Source organism: Cucurbita pepo, chromosome LG04 (genome assembly GCF_002806865.2).
Source record: "Cucurbita pepo subsp. pepo cultivar mu-cu-16 chromosome LG04, ASM280686v2, whole genome shotgun sequence".
Lineage (NCBI taxonomy): Eukaryota > Viridiplantae > Streptophyta > Magnoliopsida > Cucurbitales > Cucurbitaceae > Cucurbita > Cucurbita pepo.
The window spans coordinates 8,969,898-8,981,217 of NC_036641.1; the positions used below are offsets into that span (position 1 = coordinate 8,969,898).

At 36.7% G+C, this 11,320-nt stretch overlaps 2 protein-coding genes across 2 annotated transcripts; one reads left to right on the forward strand and one right to left on the reverse strand.

Annotated features, from left to right (window-relative positions):
• Positions 1 to 82: 82 nt before the first annotated feature.
• Positions 83 to 3,011, reverse strand: LOC111793248 (eukaryotic translation initiation factor 3 subunit K-like). Its single transcript, XM_023675040.1, has 8 exons — positions 2,748 to 3,011; positions 2,548 to 2,604; positions 2,266 to 2,316; positions 2,102 to 2,164; positions 1,570 to 1,620; positions 1,354 to 1,420; positions 901 to 983; positions 83 to 585 (listed from the first exon to the last, which is right to left on the reverse strand). Exons 1-8 carry the CDS (start codon positions 2,868 to 2,870, stop codon positions 382 to 384), a joined length of 699 nt encoding a protein of 232 aa, XP_023530808.1. The 5' UTR covers positions 2,871 to 3,011; the 3' UTR covers positions 83 to 381.
• A 3,258-nt stretch (positions 3,012 to 6,269) lies between these two features.
• LOC111793310 (sucrose synthase) lies at positions 6,270 to 10,914 on the forward strand. The gene is made up of 13 exons (XM_023675145.1): positions 6,270 to 6,583; positions 7,273 to 7,421; positions 7,550 to 7,676; positions 7,748 to 7,899; positions 7,994 to 8,186; positions 8,260 to 8,595; positions 8,683 to 8,778; positions 8,874 to 9,047; positions 9,132 to 9,248; positions 9,340 to 9,506; positions 9,595 to 10,383; positions 10,460 to 10,598; positions 10,682 to 10,914. Exons 2-13 carry the CDS (start codon positions 7,324 to 7,326, stop codon positions 10,712 to 10,714), a joined length of 2,421 nt encoding a protein of 806 aa, XP_023530913.1. The 5' UTR covers positions 6,270 to 6,583; positions 7,273 to 7,323; the 3' UTR covers positions 10,715 to 10,914.
• The last annotated feature ends 406 nt before the right edge of the window (positions 10,915 to 11,320 follow it).

Below are 11,320 nucleotides of genomic sequence, written 5' to 3' on the forward strand. Positions count from 1 at the left end.
CCCGAGTACTTTACAAAACAAGACATGTCAATCATGCACATATGATATGAACTCACGTCTACAACGCCCAAAAAGATCATAATTATTCTAAGCGAAACGCTTCAAAATTAGGCGTGCCACCTTATACGCCACCATATAAGGGCACCTTGCCTTGGCAATTTCTATGATCTTATGACCGTTATGAAATGGCATGATTAAAGTACAAATATAAACATCAAAATCAGACTAACTACCCTAAAGGGTAATCTATTCTTCCTCTGTCATTAGTTGGAAAATTGGACGATAATATAGAAGCAACCTCACAGTAATCCCCAAATGAAACGACAAGACCAAAATAAAATGAACAAAAGTAACGAACTTAGTTACCGGTCCGTGAGTTAATTAGCCGAGAATTGGAAAGATGCGAGTAATGTGTTCCAAGGGAATGCTGTCGGAGGATTTCTTCTTCAGTTCAGGATGGTTGAATTCGTTTGGTGGTATAACGATAAGTTGGCCCTTCCCATGACCTTTCTCAAGAATCCAACCAGAGTTTGCAACTTGGTGCTCAAGAAATTTGTCCAAAGATAAGCCCTCAATATTGATTGCCTGTAACATGCCAACGTAAAATTAAGAATATTAACACGGGATATTGAACATATAAAACTAGAACGTATCGATTGAAGCAAAAACACGAAAACGACAAGAATTGGGGTGATGGGTAGGCATCCTCTAGCATGTCAGACAGGAAATAGACAATGCAAGGTTACTTGGAATAGGATTTATGGTATAGTTAACAGCAGAGAACAAAAATTATGACGCCGATCACCAACCGAAACATTAGGAGTGCAGCAACGGCAAGCCACATACAAGTGAACACTATTGAAAATTACAGCAATACTAGTTTTATTTATTTATTCATACCTCAGCAAGCACAGATCTAGGAACCTTTTGATAAGTTAAGGAAAGAACATGGACTGCATAAGCTTGAATAGCTTGCTCAAAACCTGCATCATATGTTCATATTAGGAACAGCCAAACAGAGGGTGATCTATATATAAAATGGGTCTGCAAATCCAAAATCATTTATTTTTTGTATCAGCTGTGGCCCACTCCAATACTGCAGGGAGACTTTGTGCAGCATAAAGCCAACTACTCTAGGAAACATAACAAGTGAGAAAAATATATTCACTTAAGGTTTACCACATGGAGGCTCGAACCAAGGCCTCCTGGGAAACTTCCCTCCAAACTCCTCAATACGTCTTGAGATAACTTTTTTCACTCATGGTTATGAAACTATAAATATATCCTAAAGACTATCAAGATAGTACTGAAGACTGCAAACAAACAAGTTTCTGCTTTGTAGTTCCCAAGTACCTGGCACAGCTTCAACTATGTGGCGGTTCTTCGCAGCTTCATCCCAAAATTGACGGAACTTTCCAGTCTACACATGGATAAGATCGAAGTAGTCATAAATTTCGAACGAGAATGCTCTCAAAAAACTAAAATTTAAGGGCTAATGAAAAAANAAAAAAAAAAAAAAAAAAAAAAAAAAAAAAAAAAAAAAAAAAAAAAAAAAAAAAACTTGCATACCTCCAAATAGTGCGAAAGTATAATCAGAGTCTTGAATTGATCCTCCATTTGCTGTAACAACATATTTAAAAGGGGTCTTGAAGGAGCAAGATGGAAAAGAATAAGAAAAGCATGAGCTAAAGTGTAAACATGCTCGGTGGCAGTGTTTTTGTTCGGAATAAAATCAACTCTAAAAAATTTCCTTAGGATTAATTCTTCTGTTAGTCTCAAGACATTGACCTTGTAATAATAATTAAAAATTGAGGCCATTAAATTTGATGTGGTTTTACCCTTGTATAGGTTTCTAGCTCCTCCTAGGATAACGTTGTTCGGCATGCTTTCATCGATCTTAATGAAAGCTTAATTTTGTCTTAAAAAAACTCATAAAAGAACAACGAAGTGTACACGGCACAATTCAATTTGTTAAGAAAATGAGCAACCTAATCGTTTCTTCTTGCAGATCAATCAAATTTACAAGGACATAGACATCGTGAAATGAAACAACATTAATGAAACTTAAAGGTTGTTGAAGTACAAAACAGTTAACACATACCACTCGTTCTGGAATTAAAAAGAGACACAGGCTGAAATCTGGAGCTGGAATTGCCATCAGAGCCTATCCACACCTCGTACAAAGCCCTCAAAATTAAAATTAATGAACAAGTAAATGAATTACATTCTTCACAATATGCAAAGAAAATTCAAAGAAAAACATACCTTGACCAGGATGCGAGCCACAATTTGTGTACTCATTCTTTCGGGCTCAAACTGTAAATCGAACAATAACGAATTACTAGAAGATTAAACATGTGAATGAAAGAAAAACACAGGTTCAAAAATCAAAAGCTTCAAGGTCCACGTCCAATGCATTATATAAGAAGTATTCGAATATCTATCCAAAGCATAAAGAAAAAAGTTTTCTGAAGGCACATTCAAACAGGACCAAGAATATAAGAAACAACAAAAGTAAACAATTTACATCTAGTAAATAACAAGTACCTGGTAGAGGCGAAGCAGGCATAAATTAGCATCTAAGCTGTAGGTTTCTGACGAGACCTGGAACACAAACGTTCAATCCAACAAGAATAAGACAATAGATTTCTCAATCCAAACGTACAATTATAAATTTAAAGACAATCGAGAAGATGATAAAAATTTACAAATCGAACTGAAAACAAAAGACAGAGATAGAAAAAGACCTGCTCATTTACGTAGTTTTCGAGATCAGGAAGGATATCAGGATTGTAAGGATTCACAGCGAGCAACTGCTCCACCGCAGACGCCATCTCTTGTTGTGGCTGCTTCTGCAATTCTCTCCCCATACCACCGGATTCCGACGCCGATTAGGTATCCGGATAAGCTTCTCTTCGTTGCGGTATACACTTCCAACTTGTGCTGAGGTTCCCGCTCGAAACCCTCGATTGGGGACGTTGATGAATCCTCTATTTTAGGGTTTCGTCCAAAATGGTATTTTTATTTATTTGTTTAATTTTTTTATTTCACATTAAATTATACAAAATATCATTCTCACAAAAAATATATATTAAAAAATATTATTTACTTTTTAACTATTTTAAATATTATTATTATTATTTACAAAATAAATAAAAAAATTATAAAATTTTTAAATTTAGCAACCTAAAATCAATTTAAAAATAAATAAATAAATAATATATTGGTTCTGACCCAAGAGAAGAAGCCCAATATAGATGATGGCCCAGGCCCATTAAAGATAAAATGAAACACGTGCCATTTACACGTGCTAGAAAGGTTGGCAACATGCAATGAAAACGATTTTTTTTTTTTTTTCGTGCAGCCATACAGAAAAAAATAATAACTTTTCAGAGACAAAACGAACCGTTTTGTTGCAGTTGTATATTCTCTGACCCGACCAAACGCACCGTTTTTGGCAGTTTCTGCTTTGTTGGAAATGCAAACAAATAATTATAAATAAAAAAAAAGTATATATGGCATGGCCGTGTAAAAGCGACGTCGTTTTATGTTTTGGAGCTAAACAAATTTGGTGTTTATTGATTTTTTTTATTAAATGATTTGGTCTCTTTTGCCCTTAAAAAATTGTGGATTCAATAAATTTTAAATAAGTTTATTCTTAATTTCTTTTTAAATTGTATTTATTGATATTGTTTTTATTTTATAATTATAAGTTATTGAACGGAGTCGCAAGATGATAAAGGGAGAGGGATCAAAATGAAAGTATTCCCGTCAAGTTATTTAGAACGAGCTTGATTAATTTGATTTTTGTTGTAATACTTGTAATGAATAACTCGATCTTGTTGTCCATATATGCAAGTGGATCATCGAGCAAGTCTTTAACTCTTCTATTGTTCTCGTCCCCGACACATGTCCTACGAGAAAAGAGTATCTCATGACTTTCTTTTGAGTAGACTAAAGGAGCTTCTCTTAGCACGGGATGCTGGATCCCGCTAAAGGAAATAACATTTGCAAGCTTGTCGAGCTCCACTGTTTTAATTATTTTTCTTACATTTTAATTTAAGATTAATAATCCTAAAATTTCAATAAAAATACTTTATTATAAAATAAATAAATAAAAGATCAAATTGACTAGTTGTATCCAAGCGCCGCCGCCAGGGAAGCGGAAAAATGCAGCCCACAGCATTGAGACGAGGGGCATCCTAGGTAAATTAAACGTATTGCGGAAGAAAATTTTAGAATTAGTTAATATTGTTGATTTTTAATTATTATTTTTTTGAAAAGTGACGTTTAATATTAAATATAACATAAAGTTTTTATATTTATAATTATAATTATCATACGTTGTTACTTTTAATTAAATATATGCGACATCGACATTTTAAAATAAGGTGCCATCTCCTTTTCATTAAAAAATTAAAAAAGGTATCAATTGAGATCTGCTCCCCTCAAACCGTAGGGCAGCCCGTGGGTTTTGGACCTACTCTCCAGCTAGTAATGCAGCTGAAAATAACTCTTAATAATAAAAATATTTATTAACTTTCTATTTTTGAGCTTTTAAATTTTAATAATAATATTCTTACACTTAAAGAAATTAAAATAAAAATATATAACAACTTTATTGACTTTTTAGGTTTTTAAATATAAAAAAAAAAACTATATTGTAAATAATGAATAAATAAACTTTTATTCAACAACATTAAAAATTTAATTAAAAAAGTGTTTTTCTTTTGTTTTTAATTATGTTGTTGGATATTTATTTTTAAAGTATATTATTTTTAGCTTTGTGCTAACGTTGTAAATATAATTAAAATTTTGTTATATAATTCTTTAAAAAAATGTGAAATTATTAGTATTTGTATAGTTCTTTTCTTTAATTAAAGAAAAAGCATATTATATATATATATATATAGCTCTTAATATATTGACATTCTAATAATAGATTTATTTTTCTCTAGCTCCCTCGACTTTTCAGATTTTCGTCCTATGCCTCGTGTCTATTTAAAATTTAAATAAGAATTTTGTAACGGGCGACCCACTAATTAATTAAAAAAAAACTATTTTGTTGAATAAGTCTCATTATCTAATATATATATTGTAATAATTAATTTATATAATGAAATGGGATCTGTTCGATGAAAATCCAACGTCGGTTAATTTAGAGAATAATAATGTATTTATAATTAAAGAATATTATCTCTATCTGTAAATAATTTATAAATAAAAAATAATACGTGGATAATTGCAAAATATAATAACAACTCGCCAACGAATATTCATCCAATAATGGCAAGTTTAATTTAAAATCAATATATATATTTTAAGAAAGAAAAAGTTGTAAAAGCTAAAATGACAGTGAAAGGCGGTTTTAGGTAGCCACGTGGCGGGCGGTTACAGGTTTTGAGGTTGACGAAACTCGCGCCAAAAAAACACACAGTTTGATGAAAACACCCACCGAATATTATACTATTAAATTCCCCAAATCTTANAAAAAAAAAAAAAAAAAAAAAAAAAAAAAAAAAAAAAAAAAAAGCAATTTCTGCAAATTCATCATTGCAAATTAAAAAATTATCTGTAAAATAAAATAAGATCGTGATAATCCCGACATTTTCCTACAAAACAATAATGTTTTGTGGTAACTACGAGGGTGCACCTTGTTGGTATACATAGGCAGTAATTTTCAATTCTTTTAAGCTTCTCTTCGTTCTTCTACCGACGTTTGAAAGTGGTATCCATTCATTCATATATCTCCTTGGGCTTTCCCTTTCGGGCTTAGACTTAAAAACGCTTATGCTTGGGGAAGGTTTCCACCCCTTATAAATTGTGGTTTGTTCTCCTCCCCCACCCCCTTTGGGGCCCACCGTTCTCACTAGCACTCTTTCCTTCCGCCAATCGACATGGGATCGCCCCCAAATCCACCCTCTTTGGGGCCAACGTCCTTACTGGCACACCGCCTCATGTCTACCCCTTGAGGGAACACAGAAAAGGCTGACACATCGTCCGGTGTCTGGCTTTGATACCATTTGTAACAACCTAGATCCACCGCTAGCAGATACTGTCCTCTTTGAACTTTCCATTTCGGGCTTCTACTCAGAGCTTTAAAACGCGTCTGCGACATGGAGGCTTCCACACCCTTATAATGATGGTTTGTTCTCCTCTCCAATCAATGTGAAACATCACATCTTATTTACGAGTATCACGAAACCGCTTTAATTTAGTATAACTTTGATGATCATACAGTGATTGACTAGTAGAATAATTTTAAAATAAGATTTGGAGAAGGGAAAAACGGGGTGATGTGGGGTTGAGAGGAAGAAGACGCAATGGGAGTAGAGAAGAACAAAAGCGGTTTTGCGGAAGGTAGAAGAAAACCACAGGAAGCAAAATGGCAGTATTAATGGCATTTTCACGGAAATTCAAGGTCCCATTTCTTTACCCACCGCAAGCAACCATGGCGATCCAAAACCTGCTGGATAAGAACTTCAAATCCTCAAAACCCTTCTTCCATTTCCCGTATAAAACCCCTCTCCTCCTCCCTCTCTTCTCACCTCTCCACTTTCTCATTCCTCTTTCTTGTTCTAAGGTTCGTTCTTCCCTCTGATGATCTCTGAATCATCCAAACCAGTTTTCATTTCGTTTGATTCTTTTAGAATCTTATGTTTGATTAATTCTGCTGATGATTTCTGTAATTTTTTGGTGTAAGAAATTAATGTTCTGTAGATTTGAATGAGATTGACAAGTGTCATCTTCGCCCTGATGATCTCTTTAATCTTTGTTTTTTCCTCCATTTTGTGTCTATATATTACCACTTCCTCTGTCTGTATGCATATGCTTTTTTCTGCTTGTAAGCTCTGTTTTGTCTTCTTTTTTTTTGTATCTTCTTCATGAATTTTCTGCTGTTCTTTATCTTCTGAACAAAACAATTCCTCCAGCTTCTTCAATGGAGGAGTATTCATACTGGCATTTGTTCTTCTCATCTCTTTGTGCTCCCCCCTGCTGTATCTAAAGAACATGCAACTTTTTAAAACAGTGTCTGAGCTTCTATCGTTTCAGCTGCTTAAGATTGCCAAATTCTCTGTTTTTCATGTTCATGCTTCATAGTTTGATGGAAATCACAGCTGAATCAATCCCCATATTTTAGAATTTTGTCAAAGTGTCTGTAGGGTCCGGATGGGGTGGATTTAGGAATGTTTAATCAACCCAATTTGATTTGCAGGTGAAGTTTGATTTGAAGTAAATGGATTGTTCACATAATTTTATGTTTATTTGCAGCTGAAACAAACTAAAATCTGAGATTTCTGTTAATACTCCAAGAAGGTAGCCATGGCAGAACGACTCCTCAACCGTGTTCATAGCCTCCGTGAACGCTTGGATGAAACTCTCATCACTCAAAGAAATGAAATCCTGGCCCTCCTCTCAAGGTATATCTGATTTAGATCCTCTGTTCTTTACATTTTTGCTGGATCATGGTCTGGAAAGTGTTAAAAATGGTAGCTAAAACTAGAAAAACAAGGCCATTGACAACCAAATGACTTTGATTTGTGTGTAGGATTGAGGCCCAGGGTAAAGGCATCCTGCAGCATCATCAACTGATTGCTGAATTTGAAACTATTCCTGAAGAGAACCGAAAGAAACTAGCAGATGGGGCGTTTGGCGAAGTCCTGAGATCCACCCAGGTGATAAGAATCATCTCTTTTGGTTATTCATCTCTGCTATCTGCTCAAATTTTAAGTCATTTATGGTGCAGGAAGCCATAGTTTTGCCCCCATGGGTTGCTCTTGCTGTTCGTCCAAGGCCAGGTGTGTGGGAATACATTAAAGTTAATATCCATGCACTGGTTGTTGAAGAGCTTCAAGTTGCTGAATATTTACATTTCAAAGAAGAACTTGTGAATGGAAGGTAAAAGTCTTTGAAAGTTTATGATCCTTTTAAGTTGCAATAAACTTGGTTGGGTTCTGATATCTTGAACACTTTTTGGCCATTGTAATGCTAGTTCGAACGGCAACTTCACTCTCGAGCTTGATTTTGAACCATTTACTGCTTCCTTCCCTCGCCCGACTCTCTCTAAGTCCATTGGCAATGGCGTCGAGTTCCTCAACCGTCACCTCTCTGCAAAGCTCTTCCATGGTAAAGAAAGTATGCAGCCATTGCTGGACTTCCTTAGAGTTCACTGCTACAAGGGAAAGGTACTCACTAACCCCTTTTGATTCAGCCTTAAACTTGTTCTAGTGTTTACTTGGGTGAGTTTTTTGGTTGCAGACAATGATGCTGAATGATAGAATTCAGACTCTGGATGCCTTCCAACATGTGCTGAGGAAGGCAGAGGAGTATCTAGTTACGCTTGCACCCGAAACGCCCTACTCTGAGTTTGTACATAAGTTCCAGGAGATTGGTCTCGAGAGAGGGTGGGGCGACACTGCCGAGCGTGTACTCGAAATGATTCAACTTCTCTTGGATCTCCTTGAGGCACCTGATCCTTGCACCCTCGAGAAGTTCCTTGGTAGAATCCCCATGGTCTTTAACGTTGTCATACTTTCGCCCCACGGTTACTTCGCACAAGATAACGTCTTGGGTTATCCCGACACTGGTGGCCAGGTTGGTTTGGATCAAACAAAGGAAAAGAGTTGATGTTCTTTTATTGTTCTAAACTGACATGTTTGTTTGTTTATTTCTTTGATGAAGGTGGTTTACATCTTGGACCAAGTTCGTGCTTTGGAGCATGAAATGCTTCAACGTATTAAGCACCAAGGATTGGACATAACTCCTCGTATTCTCATTGTAAAGTCGAGATCTTGTCGACTTTTTGTTTAAATTTAGACCCGCTTTCGATTTGATGTTTGATGTTCGCCTGCTCTTGTTTTTGTTGATACCAGATCACTCGACTCCTCCCAGATGCAGTAGGAACCACCTGCACCCAACGCCTCGAAAAAGTATTCGGAACGGAGCACACTCACATTCTTCGAGTTCCATTTAGAAATGAGAACGGAATCCTCCGCAAGTGGATCTCAAGATTCGAAGTCTGGCCTTACCTAGAGACTTACACCGAGGTGATCCTGCTGCCCCTTATTTGATATCTGTTGTGCCAGCTTCTTTGATCGTATACTAAACTGTAACGTCCTCGTGTCTGTCAGGATGTTGCACAGGAACTTACCAAAGAGTTGCAGGGAAAACCCGATCTGATCATTGGAAACTACAGCGACGGTAATATCGTCGCTTCATTGCTGGCACATAAACTGGGTGTTACACAGGTTTGTGACGTATCTATAAATTCTTGTTCATGTTTCTTGCTATCATTGGTAAAGGCTCATGGTCTTGTTCATTTGTTTCCTGCTTCTGCAGTGTACTATCGCCCATGCCTTGGAGAAAACCAAATACCCTGATTCAGATATTTACTGGAAGAGATTCGACGACAAGTATCACTTTTCATGCCAATTCACAGCCGACCTTATTGCCATGAACCATACCGATTTCATCATCACGAGTACCTTCCAAGAGATTGCTGGCAGGTACGACGTTTAATTAATTGTTCATGGTTCGAGTATATGTAGATGGTTTGTGTGTGTTGTCTTATACATGAACTCTTTTGGATCTCAGCAAAGATACGGTTGGACAATACGAGAGTCACACTGCTTTCACTCTTCCGGGGCTCTATCGAGTGGTTCATGGAATCGACGTGTTTGATCCCAAGTTCAACATCGTTTCACCTGGAGCAGACATGAGCGTCTACTTCCCCTACACAGAGACGGAGAAGAGGCTGACTTCCTTCCACCCCGAAATCGAAGAACTTCTTTACAGTGAAGTTGAGAATGAGGAACACTTGTGCGTGTTAAAAGATCGGTCCAAGCCGATCATATTCACAATGGCAAGATTGGATCGTGTGAAGAACATAACCGGACTCGTCGAGTGGTATGGCAAGAACAAGCGCCTTAGGGAGTTGGTTAACCTTGTTGTTGTGGCTGGAGACCGGAGGAAGGAATCTAAGGACAATGAAGAAAAGATTGAAATGAAGAAGATGTATAGTCTAATAGAGACCTATAATCTAAATGGCCAATTTAGGTGGATTTCTTCACAGATGAACCGAGTACGAAACGGCGAACTCTACCGATGCATTGCAGACACGAAGGGAGCTTTCGTGCAGCCTGCCGTGTATGAAGCTTTCGGTTTGACCGTTGTGGAGGCCATGACCTGTGGATTGCCTACCTTTGCCACTTGCAATGGAGGTCCTGCCGAGATCATCGTTGATCGTAAATCTGGCTTCCATATCGATCCATACCACGGCGAGCAGGCTGCTGAAATCCTCGTCGACTTCTTCGAGAAGTGCAAGGAAAACCCAACACATTGGGACAAAATCTCGAAAGCAGGCCTCCAACGCATCCACGAGAAGTAATCACTTTAAACATTACATGAATCAATCTTTGGTTACATGATCTTATGAAAATCCTTACAATGATCAATGCAGGTACACATGGCAGATCTACTCGGAGAGGCTACTAACACTGACCGGAGTTTACGGGTTCTGGAAGCACGTCTCCAACCTCGACCGCCTCGAGAGCCGCCGTTATCTGGAAATGTTTTACGCTCTCAAGTACCGTAAGCTGGTAAGTAGACACACCAAACACAATCTTTAGCTACAATGGAGGCGTTGCAGCTATATAGACTGATTGAATTTTGAATGTTGCAGGCTGAATCTGTGCCACTGGCTGTGGATGAGTGAGAGATGTTGGAAGAGAAATGAAGGAAGGAAGCATCTGTAAATGTGAATAATGCAAACAACAGTTCATTGTTTTGGATTTTGTTATTGCCTTTACTGTTTTGGGTCTTTGGAAAGGTTTGATTTTTCTGATATTGTTGTAACAATTGGGTCATTTGATGAACCCCGCATCGATTCGAGAATTATTGCCTTTTCGCTTTGTTTTTTGAGATCCCATATCGGTAGGAGATCCCATAACGATGCCTTCTTTATAAGGGTATGGATATTTTTAAAAACCTCAAGGNAAAAAAAAAAAAAAAAAAAAAAAAAAAAAAAAAAAAAAAAAAAAAAAAAGACAATATCGGCTAGCGGTGGACCTAAAAACCTCGAGGAAAATACGTGCTAGTGGTGAGTCTTGTTATATTCTTTCGTCTACATATGTGGCTACTATAACGCTTTAGGCACATGATTAAGATTAGGATTTCAAATGACTCCAATATTTTCTTTGGGAATAACGTTCACTTTTAGCAGCTTAAAATAAGTTTGTCGATGCCATCGAGTGCAGAATTCAAATTTTGAATACTAAAAGTTTTTTTTTTTTTTTTTTTTTTTTTTTTTTTTTTTTTTTTT

Excerpts from the sequence above, each read along its gene's own strand:
- LOC111793248 (XM_023675040.1), bottom strand. The coding sequence starts at position 2,870 with ATGGGGAGAGAATTGCAGAAGCAGCCACAACAAGAGATGGCGTCTGCG. Across the intron at positions 2,317-2,547 it reads GCCTGCTTCGCCTCTACCAG|TTTGAGCCCGAAAGAATGAG; the intron begins GTACTTGTTATT and ends TTCGATTTACAG. Across the intron at positions 984-1,353 it reads CATAGTTGAAGCTGTGCCAG|GTTTTGAGCAAGCTATTCAA; the intron begins GTACTTGGGAAC and ends CATATGATGCAG.
- LOC111793310 (XM_023675145.1), top strand. The coding sequence starts at position 7,324 with ATGGCAGAACGACTCCTCAACCGTGTTCATAGCCTCCGTGAACGCTTG. Across the intron at positions 7,900-7,993 it reads GAAGAACTTGTGAATGGAAG|TTCGAACGGCAACTTCACTC; the intron begins GTAAAAGTCTTT and ends TTGTAATGCTAG. Across the intron at positions 9,249-9,339 it reads ATAAACTGGGTGTTACACAG|TGTACTATCGCCCATGCCTT; the intron begins GTTTGTGACGTA and ends CTGCTTCTGCAG.